The following is a 27,024-nucleotide window of genomic DNA, read 5'->3' as shown; positions in this document are numbered from 1 at the left end:
CTTCCGGCTCCCGCGCCAAACAGAAGCGTGATCGGTCCTGCGCTCGCTGTCTCTGCGGAAGTGTGTTTAGGCGCACCGGAAACCGCTAGGGGGGAAGGATGGCGGGCTTGCCTGTGCGAGACCCTGCGGTGGATCGTTCTCTACGTTCTGTATTTGGTGAGAGAATTTCGGTGGAGCCTAAAGCCAGGGAGGGATGCCGCCCCCTGCAGCTCTGATCAGGAGCCGGTGTCGGGGCAGGCGAGGCTGCTGCAAGCCTGTAGCTGGTCGCCGCCAGCCTAGTGCACTCTTAGGCAGACACGACACCCCCCCGCTCCCCCCCCAAAGTGTCCGCGATTTTCCGCAGTATGAGTCAGGGAGTAAGATGCTAGCGTTGGTTTTCTGTGCATTCTCCCCCTATATGAGTCTCAGTTTTGTTTAGGAGAAAAGGTACATGGCAACAGTTTTTTGCTGTTCCCTGCTACTTTTTGTCCCAGAATACAGATTTGTGCTCAAAGCGTCGACATTTTGTCCACTTCCCGCCGTCATAAACAGTATCTTTTGCGTTTCATTTGTAGTCTTTAGTGCAACCCTAGTGGTAGCGGCCACCTGGCATCTTGAGATGGGTTGTGGATGGTTGAATGAATGAATGAATGGATGGATGGACATGTGAATGAATGAATGAATGAATGAGTGAGTGAGTGAGTGAGTGATTAAAACCTACCAGAAAGATTTTAAGGATTGAAACTAAGGAATTCTTATCGCTTAAATGAGTTATTTCTTTGAAATTTATATTGCCTTTGAAGCACTTTTGGGGGTAGGATTGTCTTGAAGTCAAGGCCAGCCTAAGGTACTTAGTGGATTTTATGCCAGCCAGAATGATGTAACAAGAGCCTTTCTTTAAAAAAAAAAAAAAAGAACAAGAAAAAGAGCACCGTGTGAAAGGGACATGGCAAAACATTTGAAAATGACTTTTTTTTTTTTTTTTGTCTTTTTGAGACAGGGTCTCCCTGTAGCCCCAGCTGTCCTGGAACTCGCTTTGTAGACCAGGCTGGCCTTGAACTCACAGAGATCTGCTTGCCTCTGCCTCCTGAGTGCTGGGATTGCAGGCGTGCGCGCACGCCTGGCTGAAAATGACTTTTAAACATGCTCCACTACTCTCATGTCTGTTCCCAGTACGTCCACAGAAATAAGGACATATGCACCTATTTTAAAATTCACAGTTTTAGTACTCACTGATAAGTAGGACTTCAGGTAAATACCAAGTGCTTAAATACTTATTTTCATCAAAGTTAGGGAAACCCTTCTGTTTGACATATCCTTCTGAAAAGTGTTTGTGAGACAGCCTTTTTTATTTATCTTTTGGCTCATTTCCCCTGTGAGGGAGGTCTACATCAAAATATAATGTGGTTTTAGAGAATGTTGTGTTCAGCCAGTTAACATATTTTTTGATCCAAATAGAAATTCTGTGTGCTTGCTCACCGAAGAGCTAGGTTACAGTATCAGAATTTTAACATGTTACCTTTTCCTTAGTGGGAAACATTCCTTATGAAGCTACTGAGGAACAACTGAAGGACATCTTCTCTGAGGTTGGACCAGTCGTTAGTTTCAGGTGAGTTCCTCTTCTAGTCTTTGATGGGAGATTCTTTTTTTTAATTTTATTATTTATTTATTTATTTATTGCTCTTTTGTGAGACAGGATCTTCCTGTAGCCACAGCCACCAGGCTGACCTCCATCTCACAGAGCTCGTTCTGCCTCTACCTCCCAAGTGCTGGTATTAAAGGTGTTCGCCACCATGCCCAGTTGGTGGGAATTTCTTAAAAATCATTACAAACTTGGAATTAAATTCACATACTGTATAATTTATATCCACTCTCATCTGAAAGATATTTTTTCATTAAAAATGTTTTTAAAACACTTCAATAAGGCAGAGTTAGAAAGTTACCTTACAGTGGGCCAAATTAGAGCATGGTAACATTTGCAGGAACCCTGTCTCTGTGTAACATTGGTTCCTGATGCTTGGTTTTGCTCTTCAGATTGGTATACGATAGGGAGACAGGAAAACCAAAGGGTTATGGCTTCTGTGAATACCAAGACCAAGAGACAGCACTTAGTGCCATGAGGAACTTGAATGGGCGCGAATTCAGTGGGAGAGCACTTCGAGTGGATAATGCTGCTAGCGAGAAGAACAAAGAAGAACTGAAGAGTGAGTATGATCCCAGCAGTGTATGTTGAGTGTGTTGAGATGGTTAGCAGCCTAGCTTCTTAGAACCTAGGGTGCCTGAGGAAGGGATGTGTATATCTTTAAGAAACAAGGTAAAGATGACTTGAGAAATCCTTCTGTTGCTTAGGAGTTGGATTCCAGTTGAAGGTAAATGTCAGGTACAGCAAGCCACTAATTCTGTGTGTTGCCAGATCAGTAACTGGTAGGAGCATTAAAGGTCTTCTTAAAAATTCTCTGTTGAAATTAGCGTCTGTGTCTGTTTAAATGTTTTTCTTCTGAAATGATTTGTCGAAGAAGTCAGTAATGGCATTGTCAACCATGTGATCACCTTCCCAACTTTCCTCTGAGAACAGAAAATACGCTGTCACTTTCCTTCACCGAAACAAGTTTTTTCCAGATCACTTGCTTCTCAGCTCCTGCTAATTTCAAGTTACTGGTTGGTGCTTATAGCAGCACTGGAAAATAGATAACTTGAAATGACAGCTTTTTATGTTGCTTTCCTGACTCTCTTGTACTGTCTTCCTAATCAGGCCTTGGCACTGGTGCACCTGTCATTGAGTCACCTTATGGAGAGACCATCAGCCCTGAAGATGCCCCTGAATCCATTAGCAAAGCAGTTGCCAGTCTTCCACCAGAACAGATGTTTGAGCTGATGAAACAAATGAAGGTGGGAGGAGGCATTAGACTGTGAACAAACAATTCACATCAGATTTTCAAGGAATTAGTGGATATAATTCCCTGAACTGAAATAGTTTTGTCCCTAGACATTATGTTTTACACCTTCATCATTCCATGTGTGGACAGTATTTTTTTTAACATTTCATACATGGACCTTTCTATTTTTATGCACAAACACACCTGTGCAAACAATCCAGCTGAGTTTCTGTGGCCCCTGTAGATGTTTGAATGTGTTTTTTTCCCCCTGAGTGACCATATTATGATATTATAAATGCCTCTTCCTCTTGCCTGCCTTGGCCAAGATTTGTGTTCGATGTCAAAATCAGTGATAACTCACCAGGCATGATGGTGTGTGCCTGCAATCCCACTGCTTGAGATACTGAGGCACAAGGATCATAGCGAGTTCAAAGCCAAAGTGGGATACACAAGACTCTCACAAAGAAAATAGCAACTCAGAGATCATCTTGAATATTAGATTTGAGATGGGATTGGATCTAAATCACTGTCAAACGCTCAGTGTTGAACCTGAAGGTGAATCTTCTTGTCTTCTCAGCTCTGTGTCCAGAATAGTCCCCAGGAAGCACGAAACATGTTGCTTCAGAATCCACAGCTGGCTTATGCTTTGCTACAAGCACAGGTAGTGATGAGAATTGTGGATCCAGAGATTGCCCTGGTGAGTGCGTCTGGTTCTTTTATGAAGGTAGCAGGGTAATTGTTGAGTGGGATACGAACTGCCTACTGTTACACACACAGCTCATAGATTTGTCTTTTCACTTTCTAGAAAATCCTGCATCGACAGACAAATATCCCAACGCTGATATCAGGCAACCCTCAGCCAGTCCATGTTGCTGGGCCTGGCTCGGGACCCAATGTTTCAATGAACCAGCAGAATCCTCAGGCCCCCCAGGCTCAATCTTTGGTAGGGCTTTATCCTTCAACATTTCTTTCATCTATCTTAAAATGTTATTTTCTTTCCAGGAGAATATATTGAGAGAAGAAACACAAGGAATCAGAGATGGTAATTATAATTTCCAGGCATGAAAGCACTTTCCAGGTTGCAAAGCCACCAGAATGAATATAAATTCAGTCCCAAGTTCATAAAGAGATCCTCCCTGTATACCCTTTTCTAATAAGCGCGTGTGTGTGTGTGTGTGTGTGTGTGTGTTTGTGCATTGCATGACATGGGTGCACTTACATACATGCTAATTCTGAATGTTTTCTACAGATTTTTAACATGTGTATGTTTGGGTGTGTGTGTACATGTTTGTGTGTGTGTGTGTGTGTTTGTGCATGTGTATGTTTGGGTGGGTGTGTGTGTGTGTGTGTGTGTGTGTGTGAGATGCCTCAGCACTGTGGTTATCACTTCACTATCCTGTCTGTTGCCTCCTTGAATCCTCACAGCAGCTATGACAAAAAGAAAAACTTATGTTCAAAGCACAGTACAAACCCTGCAGCCATAAAAATTTGACACATTTAAAAGTTGAAACTTTTTTGTAAAGAAAAGGAAGTAAACACCAAAGACAAAATGTGAAAAACTATTTGCCACACATATGCAAACCTCAAGTTATTTAATAAAGAATATTTGAACATGTCCAAAAATGTTTATTGCCATATGATAATAGCAAATATTGGAGACATCTGAAATGTACATCAGTGAAAAATAGAGATGTAGTATATCTATCCAGTATGCATCAGGGAAAACTGGAGAAAATGTAATATAACTATCCAGTGCAACACTTGACACAGTTAAGTAAGCTATATGTGTCGGCACAAATGACTTCAAAACCTGATTCTATATAGCGATAAGGTAAGCTAGAATATGTGCTATCAACATAATTACTCAAAAATATAACATCACACAGAAAGTGGAACTAAGTGAATATGGAAACATTCCCCAAATGTATATATGTGTCAGCATAAATTCCAAACTAGGTTGAGTGAAGTACAAAAGAAAAAATTCAGCATATAATGATGAACATAAAATTTTTAAATGTATAAGAATTCTGAAGTCATTTAAGGATTGGAGGATACAAAGTGTGATTGAGGAAGACTACAGGAGATTGTGTTGTATATATAACTTTCCATAAACTAAAACTATGGAATCGTAAAAACAATTGTGAAAGTGGGGAATAGGCTTAAGCAGTCCACAAAAGTGTATTCAACCTCAAAATAAGATAAAGGTAAATATCACCTAACAAAGTATCATTTTCACCTCCCAGACTGACAGAGATAAACAATGTAAATGAATCTTAGGAAGGCATGGGGCAAGGCTTAGCAGACATTTTCTTAGCAAACATTTTCTGTAGATACCCAGATAGTAAATATCTTTGGCTTGGCAAGCCATAGGATCTCTGTTGCAACTACTCTTCTATGTGAGATAATATATATATATATAAAGGTGTATGTGAAAGTGTTCCAATAAAACCTTGTAAAGCCACTGATGGAAACAGGCATGGTGGCACATGCCTATATTCCCAGTCCCAGTACTTGGAAGGTGAAGGCAGGAGGATCAGGGTTCAACGTCTTCCTTGATTCAAATTCAAAGCCATGAGACACTAATTAGGGAAAAATGACTGGGGCCTGTGAAGTGGCTCGCCAGGTAAAGATGTTTGCCACCAAGCCTGAGTTCCATCCCTGGGAATCACATGGTGGAAGGACAGAACCAACTTGTGCAAGTTGTTCTCTGATCTCCGCAAGCATGCCATAGTATACACGATAGATAGATTATAGATAGATAGATAGATTGATAGATGAGAGAGGGATGGATGGATGGATGGATGGATGGATGGATGGATGGATGGATGGATGAGCTGTCTCAATGGCTAAATGCGCTACCGCCAAGCCTGATGACCTGAGTTCAGTTCCCAAGACCAGTATAGTGGAAGGATGGAACTTTCACAGGTTGTTTTCTGACCTCCGTATGCATGCTTATGTGTGCATGTACACACAATAAATTTTGAAAAAAAAACTTAGATAAGGATTTTAGCCAGTGAGCTATAATTGCCAGCCTCTGTTCTAAATACTTTTCAGAAATAGAAAATTGACTAAGAGTCAGAAAATGTGACTGGTCTAAAAGATCTGTAGGTGGCAAACCTGTGGTCTGAAGCTAGTCTAATCTCAGATTCTTCACCACCTCCCTGTGCAGCTTCCTCATTTCTGTTTGAGTTTTATTTACATTGAGCATGTATGAGGGTTTTTTTTGAAACTTAGTTTTTAATTCTTTGACTTCTTGACATTCCAAAGGACTGTGCAATTCTATGGGGGAATCTACTGATGAAAAGAGCTCTCAGAATTGAATATAGCATTTTAAAAATTAACATCCCTCAACCCCCAAGAAAAAAACTGATTGGTATCCATATAAAAATGTGAACTAAGAGCAACTGCTTTAAAAAAAAAAAAGTCTCAGCCCCTTTTTTGTCTTGGGTGTATACCATTTTTTTAACTTATTGTTGAGCCTGTCAGGAAGTCAAGAATTGGTTGCCAGTCACTCCTTTGGGAATATGCTCCATCATGACCGCTTTCCCCATAACCAGGTTCAAGTTGTATGCTGCAGATCGGATGTAATAGAAGACATACAATACAAAAAGGGTGTTTGGTAGACTACTTGCAGCTACTGATTTTAAGAAGAACTTAAGGCTATCATGAACTTGATGTTCTGAGTCTCCACAGAGACATGTACACAGTCTTTTCTCTCCGTCAGGGTGGAATGCACGTCAATGGCGCACCTCCTCTAATGCAAGCTTCTATGCAGGGTGGAGTTCCAGCCCCAGTGCAAATGGCAGCTGCTGTAGCAGGACCTGGCCCTGGCTCCCTAGCCCCTGCAGGTAACTTTCTTTTAGAGTCGCCCATTTGTTATTTTGTTGAAGTTTTATCTTAGCAACTGCCGAAGTGCAACCATTTATGTGTGAATAGGCTCTTGATAGAAAATTAGTGTATAGCTGTAACATATGTATCCTAGGCTGAGGAAATTGGATGATTTCTTTTGTTTTGTACTGTTTTGGCTAGGGTTGGCCTCAAACTGGCAGTCCCCCTACCTCAGATATCAAAATGTGAGAATTAGAGTCATATACCTCCAATCCCAGCTAAATGGCTTCTTTTTTTTACTATGTATGAGTGTATTGCCTGCATGTGTGTAAGTGTCCAGGTGTCATGCAATATCCATGGAGATTAGAAGAGGGTGTCAGATTCCCCTGGAACTGGAGTTATGAATGGTTGGTTGTTAACGCCATGTGGGTGCTAGGAATTGAACCGGGTCCTCTGCAAGAGCAGTTAGTGCTCTTAACCACTAAGCCATCTCTCCAGTCCCACAGCTAAATGATTTATTAAATGAGACAAGTATAGTGGGCGCACATGTGGATGTCACAACAATGTCAAATTTCCATCACGATTTCTAAATGTCTGCTCTCCATCCCTATAGATGCCTTCTCATGAACTGTTGACATACATGATATTGAGCAGCACCTTCTGTGGACACATTGAACAGCCTTTTGCTAGTGGATAAAACATAACTATGCATAATGAAGAGATAAATAATAGAATCAATGAGCTCCACTTAATATTTATAGAGAGCCTTACACCTTTTGACTGCAGAATATACTCGCTATTCAAAGTGACCATGGAACTATTCAAAAAAAAGAAAAAAAGAAAAAGACCCTCTACTCCTCTACTTAGCCACAAAGTAAAACTTAACAGATTTGAAGCAGTAGAGATTTTATAGACCACATTCTTTGATTTTAAACCAATAAAATCAGAAACAAATAATTAAAATGTGAGTGAGAAAAAAATCTTTACTTGGAAAATTAAGGAACATACTGTATCTAATCTTTGTGTTAATGAGGAATGTTTTAAATGTATAAATAATATACATTAAAACAAAATGTAATGTATATTTATACTTTATACAAAAAAGAACGGGAAGTAGTGAAAGTGGTGCCTAAAGGATATCCTGAAATGTCCATATTATTAACAAATAAAAGAATTCAGCACTAGCTCTAATGAATTAGAAAAATGATAAAGCACAAGACTCCGAGAAGAAGTTACTAAGGATAAGGACTAAATGTGGATATGGGTGTAGCCCAGTGATAGAGCACTTGCCCTCCATATGTAAAACCCAGGGTTTGATCCCCAGCACCACACAAAAAGTTGGTGCTCTTAACCACTGAGCCATCTCTCCAGTCCTACAGCTAAATGATTTCTTAAATGAGACAAGTATATTGGTTGCACATGTAGATGTCACAACAATGTCCAATTTCCATCATGATTTCTAAATGTCTGCTCTCCATCCCTGTAGACGCCTTCTCATGAACTGTTGACATACATGACATTGAGCAGCATCTTCTGTTTTAAAAAGTTTTATCAAGTAAGCCAATAACCAAAAAAAGGCAAAAGTTGAATGTATCTGTAAAATGTAAATAGCTAAACTTTCAAGGGATAGTTTTGATTGTATAATATTTATTTCTGAATTTATTAAAATTTCATGAAGATTTTGGAGCTATCCTTCAAAGCTCCTTGATCCTTAATAAGAAGGGGGAAAACAACCCACTAGAAAAGTATAGAAAGAAAATGTTTTAAGAACTTCATAGAAGAGCAAAAACAAATGATCAACAAAAAATAGCTTCGTTTCTAGTTAGAGGGTTACAAATTAAGTAACAATGAGATGTCATTTCAAACCATCAGTACCAGGTTTCAAAGACAGGTGACAATATTTGTAGAGAAAGTTGTACTCATACATCACTGGTAGAAATTGCAAGTTTTTTAGCCTTTCAGGAAAGCAGTACATGAAACACATAAAGACATTTGACCCAGCAGTTACACTGCTGGGAATTTAGCCTGTATAATTAGAGGTGGTGTTATGAGATGATTTCTTATCAAAGAAATTATGCCCATAATGCCTTCTGCTGAGTCTTCCTCAGATCTTAAATCTTTGTATTGTTTTGAGTGATTGGTCTGGATACAAATGGAATAGAACATTGTGGCTGGAAGAAAGCTTTGAAATCATTTAGACCAGTGCTTTTCAAACTTTAATGTGTGTTGCAATCACCTAAAGAGCTTATAAAATGCAGATTGCAGGTCCCCACTGCCAAACTCTGTAGTTCAATAAGTCTGAGGTGCAGAATCTGAGAATTTGCAGTTCCTGCATTTTTCTTGCTGATAATGATATGGCTTGTCTGGCTGGGAACCACATTCTGAGGACTACTATTTAGAACATTTTTTTTTGTTTTATACATGAGGAAGCTGGAGAATGTAATCATTTTATTGAGTCACTGTTGAGAATCACAGTTACTTAGTAGCAAGAACTGGGCTAGCACCCAGTTCTTTGGGTGTTTAATCCATAGCTTTTTAGTGCTTAGCATGTTCAATGAAGTAGGGAGAATGTGATGTGTACTTTCTATTTTAGGGAAATATTAATGAACTACATACAAATCAGCTTGCCTTTTGTCCCCACTCACAGCATATCTTGCTCCTTTGAGGAAAAGAGAATTATTGCTATGTGGAAGGGACCAGACAAGGATTTGTGGTGCGTGATTATTCTTTATATAGTAGTCATCATACCCCATCTGGTTAGAGTAGACCATAGGTCCTCAACCCTGTTAAATCCAGTGTCCCCTTCTTGTAACCTTTTCAATAACTTTCCTGTCCTGACATGAAGTGCACAGATGATATAACCTATGTAACATGACTTCAGAAGATCAGTATAATGCCCTAACTCTAATATAAAAGAGAAGTAAAAGAAGATTAGTTTGTTATTTTAAAATTTTAATATGTAAATGTTCAGGGGCAGTTACACTAGAAAACAAAATGGAGTAATCAGGTTTTTATATCTATACCCTGAATGTAAAAACTAAAACTGTAGACAGTCATATAGTATGTTTGCTCTGGCAACCCAAATATGACATGACCTATTAATGTGATTTTCCTAAATAGTGAAAAATCATACTAGAATTTTTAAAACAAACTGCAGTATCCATAAGTTACCCAATAATTGCATTTCTGAAAAGCTCAGTGTATATATACTAAAACAGTGCATATAACCTGCGCGTTTATAGATAAAATAGACTTAAGTTCTAGGTTCAGATGGCAATAAAAAGCTTTCCTTTAGATGACTATTTAGTGAGACTTTTGAAAGTTTTATCAGACAGACAAGCAACCTCAATTTTGTGGGACTGTCTCAGACTTTACAAGACACCTAGTATCCCTGGCACCTTCTCATTCAGTGTCAGCTGTGCCCCCACAAAGCTTTGTCAAAACTGAAATAATATACCCACACCTTGACCCAGTACCTTAGGAACAATACTGCCTCTTGTGAGAGGAGGTTTGTGGGTAAGTGGCATTGTTTTCCTGTATTACAGACGAGCCTTCTGCCACAGTTTTGGTAATTAAGGAGATGAAATACTCTTTCTGCACTCATTTGTCACTGAAGTGTGGCATATACTAACCAACCCCATCTTCTGTCTCACTGCATTGTTGGGTGGTAGTTACCGCCTTCCATTATAGGTTTCTCCTCATGGGGGGAAAAGTAAGGAAATTTGCAAACTCAGCCACTGTTGTAATTTCCTTTCTACAGGCCCAATTTGTGTTTTCCTTTCCTGCCCTTTATCTTCTAGGAGTAATGCAAGCCCAAGTTGGGATGCCAGGAGGTGGACCAGTGCCCATGGAACGAGGACAAGGTAAATATTAATATGTGATGAATGTGGACTGGATTTGGAAATGTTCCATATCTGCACTGTCTACTCTGTCAACCACTGACCACAAGTGGTAATTTAAAGCTTAAATGAATTAAAATTAAGTTCAAATTAAGTAAAATCTGAAACTTCATTTCCTAGGCACAGTAAGCACATTCCAAGTGCTCAATAGCCATGTGTGCTAATGCTTACCACACCGGACATTGAAGATATAGAAGGTTTCTGTCATCTCAGAAATTTCTAATGGTCTAGGCTTTCCACCAAGGGATTTGGAGCCTAGCTGTACAAGAATTGATAATGCAGCAGATGCATCCTTTGTTTCCTAATAATGTAACAACTTCACAAACATGTTCCCACTTATTCTAGGAATAGCTGTTGACTTGGTAAGAAATTTGAATAGAGAACATGTAGTATATGACTAGGTGTGTAGATTATGAGATGTAAGTCCCACTGCTAACTGGGAGGGTATCGGATTTAAAAAGCATACTTGGAAAGTTTCTGTTCTACTGTGGCAGAAACCCTGTATATAACAACAATAGTCATTCGAAAATCTTTACATTATTTCTTCATGATATTGGACTTGGAAGAAAAATCAAGTACAACAATTTAGTTCAAACCAAGAGAAAGAGACAAAAAGGGATCTGAATGTGTACTGAAAAACACAGGGACTTTAATTTTCATAGACAACCTTGTGAGTTAGGTGGCGCCACCAGTCTTAGAGGAAAAGAGGGAAGCCCAAGAGCTTTAAGTTTCTCAAGAGGATAAGGTAAGTGCATACTAATGTCTGAATAATGTGGCCTGTATCTGGTGTTCTTTTCTTTGAACTTGTAAGCAGCATAGCGAAGATCGATGTGTCTAAATACAAAATCTATCCGCTTTCCATCTTTGCACACTACCACTGATTACAAAGATATTGTTCAGTGTACTCTTACTCATTCAGTTCCTGCGATGTTCCAGAACTGCACAAGAACAGAGAAGCTTAATATTTTTCTTCTTACCTTATGCCCAGTAAGAGAAACCCATCTAAAAAGCAAAAGATTAAGATACAAGCCCATGGTTTATATACAGGAGTTAGTGATTGAAGTAATGAGACTAATCTTGTCTTAGCAAGGCAAACTTCTGGCCATATCCTCACATTGCCTCTAAGCATTCCCTGCTTTTGTGCTGTTCTATGCCACCACCCCCCACCACTGTCGATATGTAGTGTATATACCCCAGAGTATTTTGGTAGCAGTGAGAATGCATTAGAGCTTCAGGGATATGTGGTATTATAAGACAGAAAAGTCAAAAATTGCTAGTTACAGGGCTAGATGTGGTGGCCTCACACCTTTAATCCCAGCACTTCTACCTCTCCCCAGGCCATCAATTCATCAGTGAAGCCTTAGCTGTTTAATACATTCTACAAGATGTCTTTCTTCCTCCTATAGCTTAGTCCCACCTTTCTGGCAAATAAATTAACAAAATTAATTGACTCATGTTTGGAAAGTATTAGAAGGATTTGTTCATGCAAAGACAAAGTGAGGTGACCTCTTTATTTCAGCTTTTAAATTGTATTACAAAATTAGAAAATTTATAGCAAAATCAAAAGTAGCTATCAAGAACAGTCGTGGTATTATCTGACTCAGCATGTCCAACAAGTCAGTGAAGCTTTTAAAAATAATTTCCGTGTTAGAGTAGCAAAAAGCCCCATAAAAAAAGAAAAGAAGACAGAGTATATGAAGTTATCAGAAAAAAGTGATAGGGAGATAGGGGAGGAGTTAGAGGGGAGGGAGTGGGCATGGATTTGATCAAAACACCTTATATGCATGTATAAAGTGCTCAATAAATTATTTTAAAAAATAATAATAATTTCCTGTAGTACCCAGCAGTAGAAACAAGAATTTTCATTTGTGCCTTGACAGCCTTACTTTGCTTGGAATCCGTGTTTGCTCTGCTCATCTGTAATGGTGAAGGGAGACAGTGAAGGGTTCTTGCTTTCCTGCCTCTTTCATCAGCGCTGTTGCCAGTCCCATCTCATTAATCTTTGCTGTCTGGTTTTTTAGAATCAAAACCTTGCTGTAGTCAGTGACTACATGTGGAATGATATTCTTTTTTTTTTTTGGTCTTTTTGAGACAGGGTCTCCCTGTAGCCCCAGCTGGCCTGCAGCTCGCTATGTAGACAAAGCTGGCCTTGAACTCACAGAAATCCACCTGCCTCTGCCTCAGGAGTACTGGGATCAAAGGCGTGCACCACCACGCCTGACCCCTTGAATTTTCTGTGCTTTAAAATAGGACAAAAACAGTATTGTCCCACTTCTGTTGTGGCCACTAAATCTCACATGCTACATTCATTCCAATTTCTTTCATGTTTTGCCTCTGAAAATATGTTCATCTTTGCTTTCTCTGTTTTATTTCTTTGTTCATAATGGTATTTAGAGATATAAGGGGAAATGTGGTCGTATAAGACAGAAAAGTCAAAAATTGCTAGTTATAGGGCTAGACCTGGTGGCACACGTCTTTAATCCCAGCACTCAGGAGGCAGAAGCATGCGGATCTCTGTGAGATCTAGGTCAGACTGGTCTACATAATGAGTTCCAGGTCAGCTAGGGCACAGTGAGACCCTGTCTCAAAAGCATACTTTTTAATTTTAAAAAATTGTTGGTTATTCTTGCCCAAATAAACCTAGTGACCCATAGACTTCCCTTTAGGAAGATGTCTGGTCAAAATGGAACTGTTTTGAATACCAAACAGGCCTAGTATAGTTTAGGAAAGTTTGTTGCCTGGGGCAAGCTAATGAACTCTTGGCTTCTCAATTTACCTGTGTATGTGTATGTGTATGTGTCTGTGTATGTGTATGTTTCTGTGTGCGTGTTCCAGCTGTTTTAAGTGTCTACTATTTCTCCTTTTGAACTTACTGCTCACCTAGGAACCCTACAGCACTCGCCCGTGGGACCTGCCGGGCCTGCATCTATTGAGCGAGTTCAAGGTACCCATTGTATCTGCGGGTTTCCTTTTGTTTGTGGTGTTCAGGGTGGGACGTTGAGAGGAAAAGATCTGCTTGGCAGTCATCCTCACGTTCAGAACCCCAAAAGGGCAGTGTTTTGGGTTTTTTTGTTTTTTTGTTGTTGTTTTTTGTGTTTTTTTTTCCTATTGAGGCAACAAGCCTAAGATTGACCTCTTCACACAGGGCAGAGAACATGGATGATATGGGCATCTGTCCGAGGCTGTACTCCCTCCCTACTGGTGTCAGGAGGCTTGGATGGAATAGCAGTGTGTAAGGAGACAGCAGGTTCTTGCAGAGCCATGGCAGTGTTCATATATGCCAAGACCCTACCTCTCTTGTGACTCTGGTCCTTGAACTAAGATTGATTAGAAGGAAAACCAGGAGCATAAGTTTCTTCAGGTCACAGTGCTAGTCCTTGACAGGTTACTCCCCAGTTTGCTCTTTGTATAATTCCATCCATACCTCTGACATGGCACAGATTCTGCCTACACCCTGCTTCTGTTCTTGAGCTGCAAGAGGATTCTGCTGTGGTGAGGTTTCACCCACTCTAAGGTGTCTAAATTATGTTGTCAGTGGTACAGAGTCATTTCTTGTTTCCTTATGTGTCTTTCACAGCAGTAACTCCCCATTTGTTTCCCTGTCAGTGCCAATGCAAGACCCCAGAGCAGCTATGCAGCGGGGATCCTTGCCTGCCAACGTTCCAACTCCTCGTGGTCTGTTAGGAGATGCTCCCAATGACCCACGGGGAGGCACTTTACTTTCTGTAACTGGAGAGGTAGAACCTAGGTAAGTACTGACATAGAAGGAAACAGTTTGAGAATTTAGGGTTTTTTCCTTACCTTGAGAGAAAACTCTTTCTGCACCAGTTGGACCTCTTTGCCTACTTCAAAACATAAAAAATTATTTGTGGCCGCTGTCCAAAACTAAGCACTTTTTCTAAGGCAGAATTGTAGAGTTCAGAAGGTAACTTTGCGCAAACCATTGACTACTGTGTTTTTAGAACTTGTAAATTCTAGTAATATATACTTAAACAAGGAAAACTGAGGTCATGGTAAAATGAGTAGTAACAATAGTTGTTGATGTTAACAGGGATCATATCTTTGACTCTACCCTAAGTATTTAACTTAGATCATCTCATTGGATCTTCTCTAAGCTGGGAGTGTAGCACAATGGTAGAGAAATTACCTCTCAAGGCACTAGGTTCAGTCCCCCAGCCCCACAAAGATAGACAGACAAATCTAGGCCATACAGCCCTAGAATATGGATGTCATTAGCCCCATTTTACAGATAGAGAAACTAAGGCATAGAGAAACTAAGTTAGTACCCAGATCACACAGCTAATAAATGATAAGAACCTAGATTTGAGCCCATACAGTCTGAATCAGACCCTGTGTTGTTAAGCACTATACTGGCTCATTGTATATATAATAACTCCCCATTAATTCTTCTTTAATTATGAGTGACCTGACCAAAGAGGAAATTGTGGAATACATGGATTTATATTCACTGGCTTTTCTTTGAACTGTTTGCTGTTATTTTCATATTAGTGTTAATTTCTTGATGCTTATGCGAGTTCTTCATTGGGTGTTTACTTATCGATCTTCTGGTTGACGCTTCATTTTTGGTTTGTTCTGCTTTAAAATTATATCACTTTCCTCCATCTCTAGAGGTTACCTCGGACCACCACCACCTCATCAGGGTCCACCCATGCACCATGTTCCTGGCCATGAAGGTCGTGGACCACCCCCACATGACATGAGGGGTGGCCCATTAGCTGAACCTAGACCTCTAATGGCAGAGCCAAGAGGACCCATGCTAGATCAGAGGGGTCCACCCTTGGATGGCAGAGGTAAGAGGAAACCACACCACAAGGCCAGCTGGTAGTCATGGGTTGATGAACCTGGCTGTCTTCAGCTCTTATGTGGGACAGAGGAGTTCTAAGCATCTTTGACATTTACCTACCTACAAGTCTGATGAACTAGAAAGGAGACAAGTGTCATAGATGAAGAAAAATAAAATTAGAGAAATAGAAATGCAGGTTAGTGACTATACAGTGGTTTTCTTACAACTTTATAGGTGGAAGAGATCCCCGAGGAATAGATACACGAGGGATGGAGGCCCGAGCCATGGAGGCCAGAGGTCTAGATGCCAGAGGACTAGAGGCCCGTGCCATGGAAGCTCGTGCTATGGAGGCTCGTGCCATGGAAGCCCGTGCCATGGAGGCCCGTGTGATGGAAGTCCGTGGGATGGAGGCCAGAGGCATGGATACCAGGGGCCCAGTACCTGGCCCGAGAGGACCTATGCCTAGTGCAATGCAGGGTCCCAGTCCAATGACCATGGGGGCTGTTGTTCCCCAGGGATCCAGACAGGTATGTATACTACTTCTAGCCTCTATTAGGAAATCTTAATCTATTTGAGAATTTGTTATCGAAGCTCATTTTATTGCCTTCTGTCTTGAATGAATGATTATCTGCCTGTTAGAAAGGGAAAACTAGGATGTCCCTTACCTCTGTACCCCTTTGGGGAGGAATTCTCTGGCCACCAGGATTATACCCCAAAGGACAACCTTGTCTCACAATTTCAGTACCCTCTGAAAATTTATAGATCAGGGAATACTCTTCATCAGGGGTACAAACCAACATCAGTTAGAAAGCTTCTTAAAAAAAAATCTTGCCCAGATTTCACGCATATTGATGAATAGGATGTTGAACATGGGAATATTGGGAAACCTCCCCAAAATGATTCTAATAGACAACTCCAACTAAGAACCACTGAGCTAAAGCATGTGAGGAACTGTGTTCATTTCGATCATCTTTGGGAGGCATAAATTTCTGTGGACTTAGTGTTATCACAGCACCTAAATGAACGGCATCTGAACAGCAGTTCACATATGATTACCTTAAACTCTGGAGCTGAAATCTGCCTCTTCCCTCTCGTCTTCACTTGGCTCTCCAGCAGTGTGTATGTGCTGCTTTGTGGTGGTCACCTCCGCCCTCGTCATCTTCAGTTGGTTGTAGAGAGATGGTATTTGTGTGTTTTCCCTGAGTCTTTCTTTATGTTGACTCCATTTTTCCTTCTTTGTATTTCCCTCTTCCCACTTTCCTATGTTTATGTGTCTTCCACTGCGTTGGGGGTGGGAAGAGAAAGAGGAAAGAGAAAAGAATATAAAAGCTGGAATGGAATATGCCAGTCATCCATTTCTCTCATTTTATGGATGTGGAAACTGAAGGACAAAAACTAAGGTGATGTGGCCAAATTCATGGAACTAAGAAGTGACCGAGTAAAAAAATGCAGCTCTTTTCCATTCTGCTAGTATTGTGTGTGTGTGTCTGTGTGTCTGTGTATCTGTGTGTTTATGTCCCTGTAATCCTCTTCAAGATAGAAGTATTTTTTTTTCTTGGTATAAAATAAAAAAGTATTCTGGGCCTGGAGAGATGGCTCAGTGGTGAAGAGTACTGACTGGTCTTGCAGGACCTGGGTTCGATTCCTAGCACCCACATGGCAGCTAACCACCATCCTCTAACTCCAGTTCCAGTGGATCTGACACCTTCTTCTGACCTCCTCGGGCATTGCACAACATGGGTGCACTTACATGCAGACAGTATGCTCATACACATAAAATAAAAAGAATAAATAAAATATCTTTGAAGTATTCTGTTGCTTTTCAAGTTTTGATCTTTATTTATTTTATTTGTCTTTTTTGAGACAGGGTCTTCCTGTAGCCCCAGCTGGCCTGGAACTCAGTATGTACACCAGGCTGGCCTCATAGAGATCCACCTGCCTCTGCCTCCTGAGTGATGGAATTAAAGGTGTGTGCTGCCACGCCTGGCTTAAGTTTGGCTTTTTAAAAAATGTTTTTGTGGGGGCTGGAGAGATGGCTCAGTGATTAAGAACACTGGTGGTTATTGCAGAAGACCCGGGTTCGAATCCCAGCACCCACATGGCAGCTAACAGCTGTCCCGTAACTCCAGTTCCAGGGGATCCGACAGCCTCTTCTGTCCTCCGCAGGCATTGCACAACATGGGTGCACTTATATACATGCAGGCAATACACACATACACATAAAATAAAAATAATAAATTTTTTAAAAAATGTTTTTGTGGACCTCGATTTTTATTGTGCCCTTTATGATCAGTAGCCTCATAATAGACATGGTTTTTGTTGGTTGGTTGGTTTTTGTTTGCTTGCTTGTTTGTTTGAGACAGGGTCTCACTATGTAGCCCCAGCTGGCCTAGAACTCACTATGTAGATCAGGCTGGCTTCAGATCTATCTCACAGATATCCTCCTGCCTCTGAAGTGCTGGGATTAAAGGCATGCACTACCATGCCCCACCTAATAGACATGGGTTTTTTTTGGGGGGGGGGATTGTTGTTGTTTGTGGTGTTTTTGTTTTTGTTTTTATCTTTTTGAGATAGTGTCTCCCTGGAGCCCCAGCTGGCCTGGAACTCACTGTAGACCAGACTGACCTTGAACTCACAGAGATCTGCGTGCCTCTGCCTCCCGATTAAAGGTGTACACCACCACACCTGGCTAATAGACATGTTTTTTGTATATACTTTCAACAATTATTGAGCACTAAATACCAAGCATAATACAATGGATATAGTAGTGTGAACAGCAAGTCTCTGCCCCCAGAAACTTTGTATTAACTGGATAGACAAATACCAAATTATTACACTATATGCTTAGGTAATTAGACTGACCATTCTCTGCTAGTACTTGAACGTATTACTCTGTATTGTTAATTGTTCGGGTTTTGTTCAAACCTAGAACATCAGACACTCACAGCCCAATATAGTTTTTATTAATAGTCTATGAAGCCAGTTAGGATCCAAGATACAGAAAATAAGAAGTTCGTCTTCATACTTTTGTTTTGTTTGAGATAGGGTCTCACTGTGTAGCCCTGACTGGCCTGGACTCACTATGTAGACCAGGCTGGCCTTGAATTCACAGTGATCCATCTGCCTCTCCCTCAAGAGTCCTGGGGTTAAAGACACAAACTACCACACCTAGCTTTAATCTTCATAATGTTTAAATTTTTAAAAATTAATATATTCACCTAAAATAAATATATACATAATGCATTCAGTAACCTATAAAAGCTATATGTTAAGAGACTTTCCTGTGCCTCTCACTTGTGATAGGTAATTACTCTTATAGATAATTGCCTTTATTATATTTTTAATGTAGCCTTCCAATAAATAACAAATACAATTTATTTTATCCTTTTTATGGTCTGTGGGGATTTTTTACTTAAAAATAAATCCTTAATTTATCATTTTAAATCAGACTTAAAATGTAATTCCATTTCATCCAATTAGAATCATGTAGTTAAAAGGCTTGTTACTACTAGGGTGATTAATTTGTCATACAAAGGAGGACACATATTTTTGTTTTTTTTTGTTTTTTTTGAGACAGGGTGTCCCTGCAGCCCCAGAGCCCCAGATGGCCTGGAACTATGTAGACCAGGCTGGCCTTGAACTCACAGAAATCCACCTGCCTCTGCTTCCACACTTGCAGCACCACACCTGGAAGGAGGATACCTTTGAGAGTGAAGGTGCTGTTAATAATTCATTCTTGAAACAAAAGCATGAACTGATACTGTCTTGGGCAAACCAAGACATATTGTCACTCTTGGCAGAACATGTACTCCTGGAAATCTAGACTGGCCATTATTGGATTGCTTATGTCACATTACAGTCTCTAAAATTATTATTGATAAGTATTAATAAGCTCCCAAAAGATTCTACCCATGAATGGTTCCGATCCATAACAGATTTGGTATTGATGACAGAACAGAACAGTGATGGTATTTTAGTACTGTATAAAGATGTACTGCTGCTTCATGTATTCAGTGTCTTAGAAGAGAGTTAATGCATGGAAGTGAGTGTTCCAGATGAAAGAACTATTTTAAAACTATTTTGAGTTCTTTTGATAAAAAGGACTCATCAAAAAAGTTCTTTTGCACTTTTTTGTATGCTCCCTGTTTTCTTTAATACAGACATATGTTATTCATTTTTGATTACTCAAAGTCAGGATTAAAATAGATTCATGATTTTATGTGTTGTATACAAAACCTAGATCTCTCCTGTGGGGTATCTGGCCCTCTTCACTAGCCGGCTGTCACCTCGTTCTTTACATTGCAGCCATGATAGGTGTTTCTATTTCTTTTATGCTTTGCTGCTCCTAATCTTCTGGGGAGGTAGGTAACAAGCTTGTTAACAATTTGTATGGAATAAAGGTACGTAAGCTCTGAGTACATTGCTCTGGCATAGAGCCCATATAACAGCTCTAGGTGCATAACAGCCTTTTCCTTGGGTTCTGATAGTCTTCCAAAGGGGGTGGACTCACTAACAGTCTTAAATACCACTAAGTATGCTATAACTGCTCTTTATTCTTTTACTCGGATGAATTTCTTGGTCTGTATTGAGCAGAAAGCAATTGCTTTATGCTCTCTACAGAAAGCTCTGAAAAGCAAATGTTGGGCTAGTAGTAATCTTTTCCCCAGAAGTCTTCCTATCTCCTTTCTGCCTCTCTCACATATGACCATCTCCGTCTTATGGGCTAGAGAGCCCTATGTGAATAGCTACCTGTGTGTGATTGAACTAGAGGTAGGCAGTAGCCTTTTCAAAGTAGCTTCCCCAGTGAATCAGTGTACATTATGTTTAAACTCACTTGGCTTTACTTGTGTTTCCTCTGAGCAGTAGTTTTCTCGAGTGTGTGTACCCAGTTTTCCCTGAGCTTATTTGACTGAATTTTGCTAATTAGATGGTACTCGCTTGTGCTATGTGACATTTGTTGACTGTGCTAGAACTGTGATAAGCCAAGTATCTGGAACTCACTAGTTGATCTTTGGCTAAACCCTGCCTTCTGCCATTGCTAACAATATAAGCTGATCTTCAGATTCATATGTTCTTTTCCCTCCTATTCATCTGAAGATCATTGCTGGGTTCAGGAGTTCTGAAGACTCCTCTCTCTTTGTGCACATAGGTCCCAGTCATGCAGGGAGCAGGCATGCAAGGAGCGAGCATGCAAGGCACAAGCCAGCCTGGTGGCTTTAGTCCAGGACAGAGCCAAGTCACACCCCAGGATCATGAGAAGGTAAGCAACACTGTCTGACTGCCTCCCTATGCACAAATTTAGTCTTTTTGATCTTTTCACAGTTTCCATGTGGCGATCCTGGGTCTTCAAAGTCCCTTTGGAGGTGATGTTTACTCTAACTTAGAACTTTATTATGATCTTGTTGACTGAGCATTTAGGGACCTTTTCCTAAATGTATGAAGTGAATAAAAATGGTGACTTACTTGGCATTTCAGATTCATCTACCAATAGCAATTTTTTGTGTGTACAAGCCAAATTAATCTAAAATTTCAAGCTTCTTTCTACCTCCCCTTTCTGCCTTATCCCTAAAAATAATAGCAGATTCACCACACAAATTTGCCTTTCTGTTGTTATACTTGGCTATTGTTGGGAGCTCATGTCTGATGGAAAGGCTTAAACTTGTGAAAAAGAAAAACTTTCAAAACAGGAATAAAAACTGAAGAATTCCCAGGGCTCACAGATACCGTCTTAGTCTGCAGGAACTTTGAGTTCATGAGGTTTCTGTTTTGATTCGTCTAATCTTAGGTATTTTATTTTACTCTTGCTTTCTTCATTGCGCTTTTTTACACTGGATTTTCCTTTTCTTTTTGGCCTGTTGTTTGTTTTGTGTGTATGTGAAATATCCTTCCTTTTTCCATTTTGCTTCATATCCCACTACAGTAGCTTTTTGGACAGAAGCTGGTGGTGTTTTTTTGTTTTTTGTTTCTGGTTCATCATTGAAATTCACAACCTTCCTTTCCTTGCACAGGCTGCTTTGATTATGCAGGTCCTTCAACTGACCGCAGACCAGATTGCCATGCTGCCTCCTGAGCAAAGGCAGAGTATCCTAATCTTAAAGGAACAAATACAGAAATCCACTGGAGCACCTTGAAAGGTAAGCTGGCTAGCACTTGGGCGGGACTAGCTCCTTCTGCATTTGAAGTCATACTTCCAATCTTCAACAAGATGATGTACTCTGAGGCTCTCAGTCTTTTCCACTAGGCTCTCTTTAGCCTTCAGCAGTCAGCACCTCTGGGTGGTGCTGTAGAACATTTGTTTAGTTGTTGAATTACTTATGATCATCAACCTTTTCTAATGATGAAAGTAATAGACACTTTAACAAAATTAATAAGATACAGGAATGTAGAAAATTAAAGGAAGGGATGGCTAGATGTCTGAGCAGATAAAGACACTTGCTAGCAAGCCTGACAAATTGAGTTTGATTTCCGGAATGCATTATTGTGCATGGAGAGAGCCAACTGCCCACAAGTTGTCCTCTGACTTCTGTGGGTGCGCAGTGACAAGAGTGTGCTCCACAGGGCTGGAGAGATGTCTCAGTGGTCAAGAACACTGGTTGTTCTTGCAGAAGACCCGGGTTTGAATCCCAACACCCACATGGCAACTAACAACTGTCCGTAACTCCAGTCCTAGGGGACCCTACAGCCTCTTCTGACCTCCATGGGCATTGCACGACACGGGTGTGCTTACCTACATGCAGGCAATACACACATACACATAAAATAAAATTAATTAATAATAAATAAATAAATAAATAAATAAATCGTAATGGTAAAGAGCCCAACTTCCTGAATTCCATTTCCCCAACAGAATGTCTCAATAAAGTTTGGTATGTATCCTTTCACAATCACTTATTTTATTCCCAACCATTCCATCAAAATGGAGAAAATATAAAGTTTTTCAATAAAATATGTAACTATTTCAGTTTCTAGTATTTGTCTCATAATGAGTATTTTTTAAGACAGCATGTCATGTAGTCCAGACTAGCCTTGAACTCATTGTGTAGCTGAGGATGACCTTGAACTTCTGATCCTCCTGCCTCCACCTTCCAAGTGCTGAGTGCTAGGATTACAAGCGTGTGCCATGACACTAGGCTTATGCAATGCTGGAAATACAACTCAGGGTTTCATGCATGCTATGTAAGCACTGAGTTACAGCACCAACCCCTGTAATGAATATTTTGATGGTTAACTATTACAGGGCATTTAAGGTAGTAGATGTCCAGTGTCAGCATCAGTTTCTATACATTTTGGAGATTACTGCATTCTACCAATACTCTTCTTGTTCATCATTCAGATAAGAAGGATTCAGGTAGACTATCTCATAAATAATCATGTGACCTAATTTGATGTCTAAAACTTATTTCATCTTAAAAATATTTTCCCAACATCTTTGTATTTCATAAACAATTCTATTCTCCAAAAGCAGTTTAAAATCCATATTGTGCCAATACCTGCTAGGGTGTCTCCTATGGAATCGTTACTTTTTCACCCATATATGTTAGACTCCAATCCATATGTTACCCTATGATAGTGAAATCATTTATGCTAATTAGCAGTTGTACTAAATATATTTTATTCTATATTTGTAATGCCTTTAAAACTCCCAAACTACAAATGTGCATCATATCTACTTAGGCTTTAAATGACTTAACTGTAACTGGAGGCCATCATAAATGGATGGCTGACTAGACTTTGGTATGACCAATGTTTTACCTTTTTTTCCATATATACCCAACATTCTATTTTCTTCATTAAAAATATGGACTATATATCATATTCATAGGAATTTGCTTTTTTTAATTATGTCAGAGAAGGCATTCTCTGCAATGTGAGGAAATGACTGGTTTTGGAGCGTGAAGACAGAAATCTTTCTGAAGGTTTTTTCATTATGTCCTTCTGATTGTATCTTATTTGCCTTGCATATTTAACCGTTGTTAGGGCAAGATCTTTATGGGTTTTTGCCTTTTGAAATAATCATAGATTCATGGGAAGTTGGAAAAGCAGTACAAAGAGCATCGTGTATGCTTCACACAGCTTCCCTCAGTGATAGCATCTTATGTTTTTGCCTTGTAGTATGAGGCCAAGCAGTTGTCCTTGGTAAATTACTGTGAGCTGGACTACAAGCCTTATTCAGGTTTCACCATTTGTTAGCCCACAGTAATTCATGGCAATGGGTGTAAGCCTACAACTGTGTGATTTTATGTTCAAGATTTTACTTCTGGCTGGTATTTAAGCATGTTGTAGCTGAAATATTGGCTCTCCATCCTGTGCTTAGATAATTGTGGTTCCTGTCATCACAAACAGGCTTAGTTATCATCACCATTAGAGATAAGTAGTTCTTGAGCTGGGGAGATGGCTCAGTCCCTAAAGTGCTTGCCATATAAATATGAAGACCCGAGTTCAAGCCCCAGAACCCATATAAGAAATTGGGTTTGGCAGCACTGGGGAGGTAAAGATGGGAAGATCCTTAGGACTTCCTAGCCAACCAGCCTAGCTTAATCAGTGAGCCCCAGGTCCCAATGAGAGGTCCTATCTCAAAAAACAAAGTAGATGGCCATCCTAAAGAATAACACTCACAGGTTCTGACTTCTGCATTCATGCCAAAGCATACAAGGAGGAAAGAAAGGAGGGAGAGAGGGAAGGAGGGAGGAATTCTGAGGTAAGGGATGTTTTACTCTCTATGGTACATTTGTCAATTTTATAGGCATGTTGGATTGTCACAACTTTAGAGAGTGTGGGATGCCATTGGCATTCAGTAGGCACAGATTCTCCTGAATATCCCATAATGCACAAGCCTTCTCCCTAAGGTAATATAAGACTGACTGAAAATGTCCACGTTATGCTAAGGTTGAGAAGCCCTACTACAAAGAACAATAGCTTTGAGGTGGAATGCAGCATGAAGCAGACAAAATTCTGCCCTGGCAATTTGATCTTCAGCACATCCTCCCTCCTCTAAATCAGTTTTTGGGTTTTCTTTCTTGATACTTAGGAAAGAGAATTCTACTTATAATGGCTTTCTTCCAACTTTTTTTTACAGGTTTTCAAAAATACCTGGCAACAAATCTGGAAATATAATTCTATAACATTGTTGAAATGTTGAAAATGTGGTGATTTCTGCATCCTAACCCCCAGTGACTCAAATTAGTGCCAGGTGGAGGACTCACATCGCCTTCTCTCCAAATGAAAGCAGTTCATGTTGTTGTCTTAGTTTGTATATTTTCTGTGACTTGAAATAAATTTTGAACACAATTTTAGTATACCACAAATTGATACATATGACCCTTTCGCTTTTAAGAAGCGAAATACCAAGGGTAAACCTTAGATGTATTTCTTACCCTTACTACAGCATTATACTTAATGTTATATTGCTATAGCTCTGTTTTTGCTTTAGCCTAAACATTTATTCTTCTTGGTGGTATTTAAGAGTTTCTCAGAAGCAGTATTTTCCAGAACTTTGTTTTTGGCGAATTTGCTTCCGGTGAGATAAGGCTTTGCCCTTTGAAAACTTTCTAGATTTTCTGAATCTTCAGAGTCTGAAGAAAACATGTGCTTGGAGCCATAAAATGGTCAAACAAAGCAAATAGCATACTACAGTAGTGTGTTTAGGAAAATCCAATTATCAAAATGTATTGTTTTGGTCAGTAGCTGATCTGAACATTATAGCTCAGAGTTAAGACAAAGGTTGTGTTGGCACTGTTTTGTGTATGTGTCAACAACCCATGTTATTTTTCGTGTGCTCAATTTTAATAAGTGAAATCAAATGAGCAAAATATATTTCATCCTATCTTGCAGAAAGTCACAAACCTTGCAGCCCTACCATAGTACCAGACTTACCCCAGGAACTTCAAACAGAAAAAAACTTTTACATTCTTCTCAGTTCTTTTAAGAGGACCAAGTATAGAGCACAGGGTGGGGCAGGGGGGCAGGTAAGATTGCCCAATAAGAGTTGCCTGCTTCCTTGCAAGTAGGGGTGAAGGTAATTAGTGCCATTAGCTAACTCTAACATGTAGGGTATCCTTGCCTTGTGTTCTCCTATAATAGCATTAAGGAGGAATGTGATTTCTGTCCATCAGGTCAACCTCAAGAGACAAAGAGTTGCCTTAATAGTAAAGTTTACTGGAACTACTTTTGAGTGTATTTATATTCTCAGAACTCTACCTTTGGGTTAAGTGAATTAAAATCGTGACATATGCTTATAGAGTGTGATATCATATTGCTTACATGTCAAGCAAAAGAATGCAAAGATAAGATCATGATATTAAAATTAAGGGATTTTTCTAAACATATAATCATTTACAAATGAAAATTTGCTGAATATGTCATACTATAACTGTCAAGAAAAAAATGCAAAATAGCTAAGAACTCCCTGGGTATCCTGCTCATACCCAATTCAACTGTGATGTTAATTATGTATAGAGTTCGTTGTCTTCATTACCTTTTCTGCCTTCTTCATAAATGAGACATTGATGTGTTGACTTTGGCAGCCGTCATCTCTTAAAGTGTCAATATATTTGGACATGGAAACCAAGAGTAAAGCATTTCTAGTTAGGAACTCAGATTTCACATAACAGGTTCCAAATCAAAGTCACTGGAGATGAAATTATTTGGTAAGCAGGTGTCTTATAGGAACTGTATCCTAGGAGTTCCATTTTCCCAAAGCCTCATTAAACTTAATTTGGTTAACCGACATTCAGGTTCATAAAGAAAACAGCTGAGGCATGCCAATGTATCCCTATGGAAACATCAGTATTTTTACTGGTATAATAATACAATTAGCTACCACAAGTCCATGACCTACCTTTATTGTGTTCAGACTGGTGATTGAGAAATTATTTCACTAATCTTTGAAACTACAGGTTCCTAGATGATTGGAAACAACCATTTGTTCATTCTTGATCAATAAATGGTAGAAAATAGGTGATCTAGTGTTAAATCTACAGAAACAATCTGATAAATCTATAATGAGTTTAATTGAGCACATGAACTGTGGGATTTTTCTCCCTCTGGAGAATCTGGGGCTTCTTTCCTAGTGATTCACTGTGACTCACATCCCAGAACAGCTGTGGTTATTGTGCTTAAGTTGGGTAGATGGGAAATACGGACATTGTTATAGAAAGAAAGAATGTGACATTTAGTGAATGCTTCCTCAATGAATAGGTAGGATCTGGAAAACATCAAAATTATGAATATTTTCTTTTTACGTGACATTCAAAAAGTCCTTTAACAAAAAATAAGAAAGAGCTTCTATTGATGGGATAAGTCATCCCCTGGTAGAGGTCAAACCTACCTGATTATTTCCAACAATGAAAGATGACAGTATGCTTCCAGTTGTAATACAGTTTTGATTACAACTAATAAATTTCAAATGGAACACCCAGGAAAAGTAAGATGTGTTTAATAAACAAAGATGAATCTTTCTCTTTTTGACAAGCAAAAATAAAGTGTAAGTTGCTGGTCACACTGGATAAGATTATGTTTAACAGAATGTACCTAGTGTGTATGATGTGGAGATGGGACTCTTGGTAATTGTATGTCCATTGCCTATTATTTATGATTATTGTTTTGTTATTGATTCAATAAATCTTTATTTTAAAAGTCA

The 27,024-nt window shown here is 39.6% G+C and overlaps 1 protein-coding gene across 7 annotated transcripts; it reads left to right on the top strand.

Annotated features, from left to right (window-relative positions):
• On the top strand, positions 1–27,024 carry Cstf2 (cleavage stimulation factor subunit 2). 7 transcript variants are annotated; one of them, XM_029553631.1, is made up of 17 exons: positions 7–156; positions 1,510–1,588; positions 2,014–2,183; positions 2,732–2,868; positions 3,433–3,552; positions 3,661–3,798; positions 6,580–6,703; positions 9,331–9,396; positions 10,484–10,546; positions 13,467–13,526; positions 13,728–13,814; positions 14,189–14,330; positions 15,212–15,393; positions 15,621–15,913; positions 20,536–20,646; positions 21,395–21,520; positions 24,463–27,024. In XM_029553631.1, exons 1-16 carry the CDS (start codon positions 99–101, stop codon positions 21,515–21,517), a joined length of 1,953 nt encoding a protein of 650 aa, XP_029409491.1. In that variant the 5' UTR covers positions 7–98; the 3' UTR covers positions 21,518–21,520; positions 24,463–27,024. The 7 variants fall into 7 exon arrangements, with proteins under 7 accessions (XP_008846569.1, XP_029409491.1, XP_029409492.1 ...); XM_029553632.1 differs by lacking the exon at positions 9,331–9,396; XM_008848342.3 differs by lacking the exon at positions 13,728–13,814.

The sequence above is a fragment of the Nannospalax galili genome, unplaced genomic scaffold (assembly GCF_000622305.1).
Source record: "Nannospalax galili isolate Female #2095 unplaced genomic scaffold, S.galili_v1.0 scaffold3, whole genome shotgun sequence".
In the NCBI taxonomy this organism is placed as follows: Eukaryota; Metazoa; Chordata; class Mammalia; order Rodentia; family Spalacidae; genus Nannospalax; species Nannospalax galili.
The sequence above is the reverse complement of the archived record's forward strand: the minus strand, read 5'-3'. Positions and strand labels throughout refer to the sequence as shown.

Bases quoted from the DNA above. Each gene is read 5' to 3' on its own strand.
- Cstf2 (XM_029553631.1), top strand. From the start codon at position 99: ATGGCGGGCTTGCCTGTGCGAGACCCTGCGGTGGATCGTTCTCTACGT. The intron at 6,704-9,330 runs GTAACTTTCTTT...CCCCACTCACAG, and splicing joins TGGCTCCCTAGCCCCTGCAG to CATATCTTGCTCCTTTGAGG. The intron at 15,914-20,535 runs GTATGTATACTA...TTGTGCACATAG, and splicing joins TTCCCCAGGGATCCAGACAG to GTCCCAGTCATGCAGGGAGC.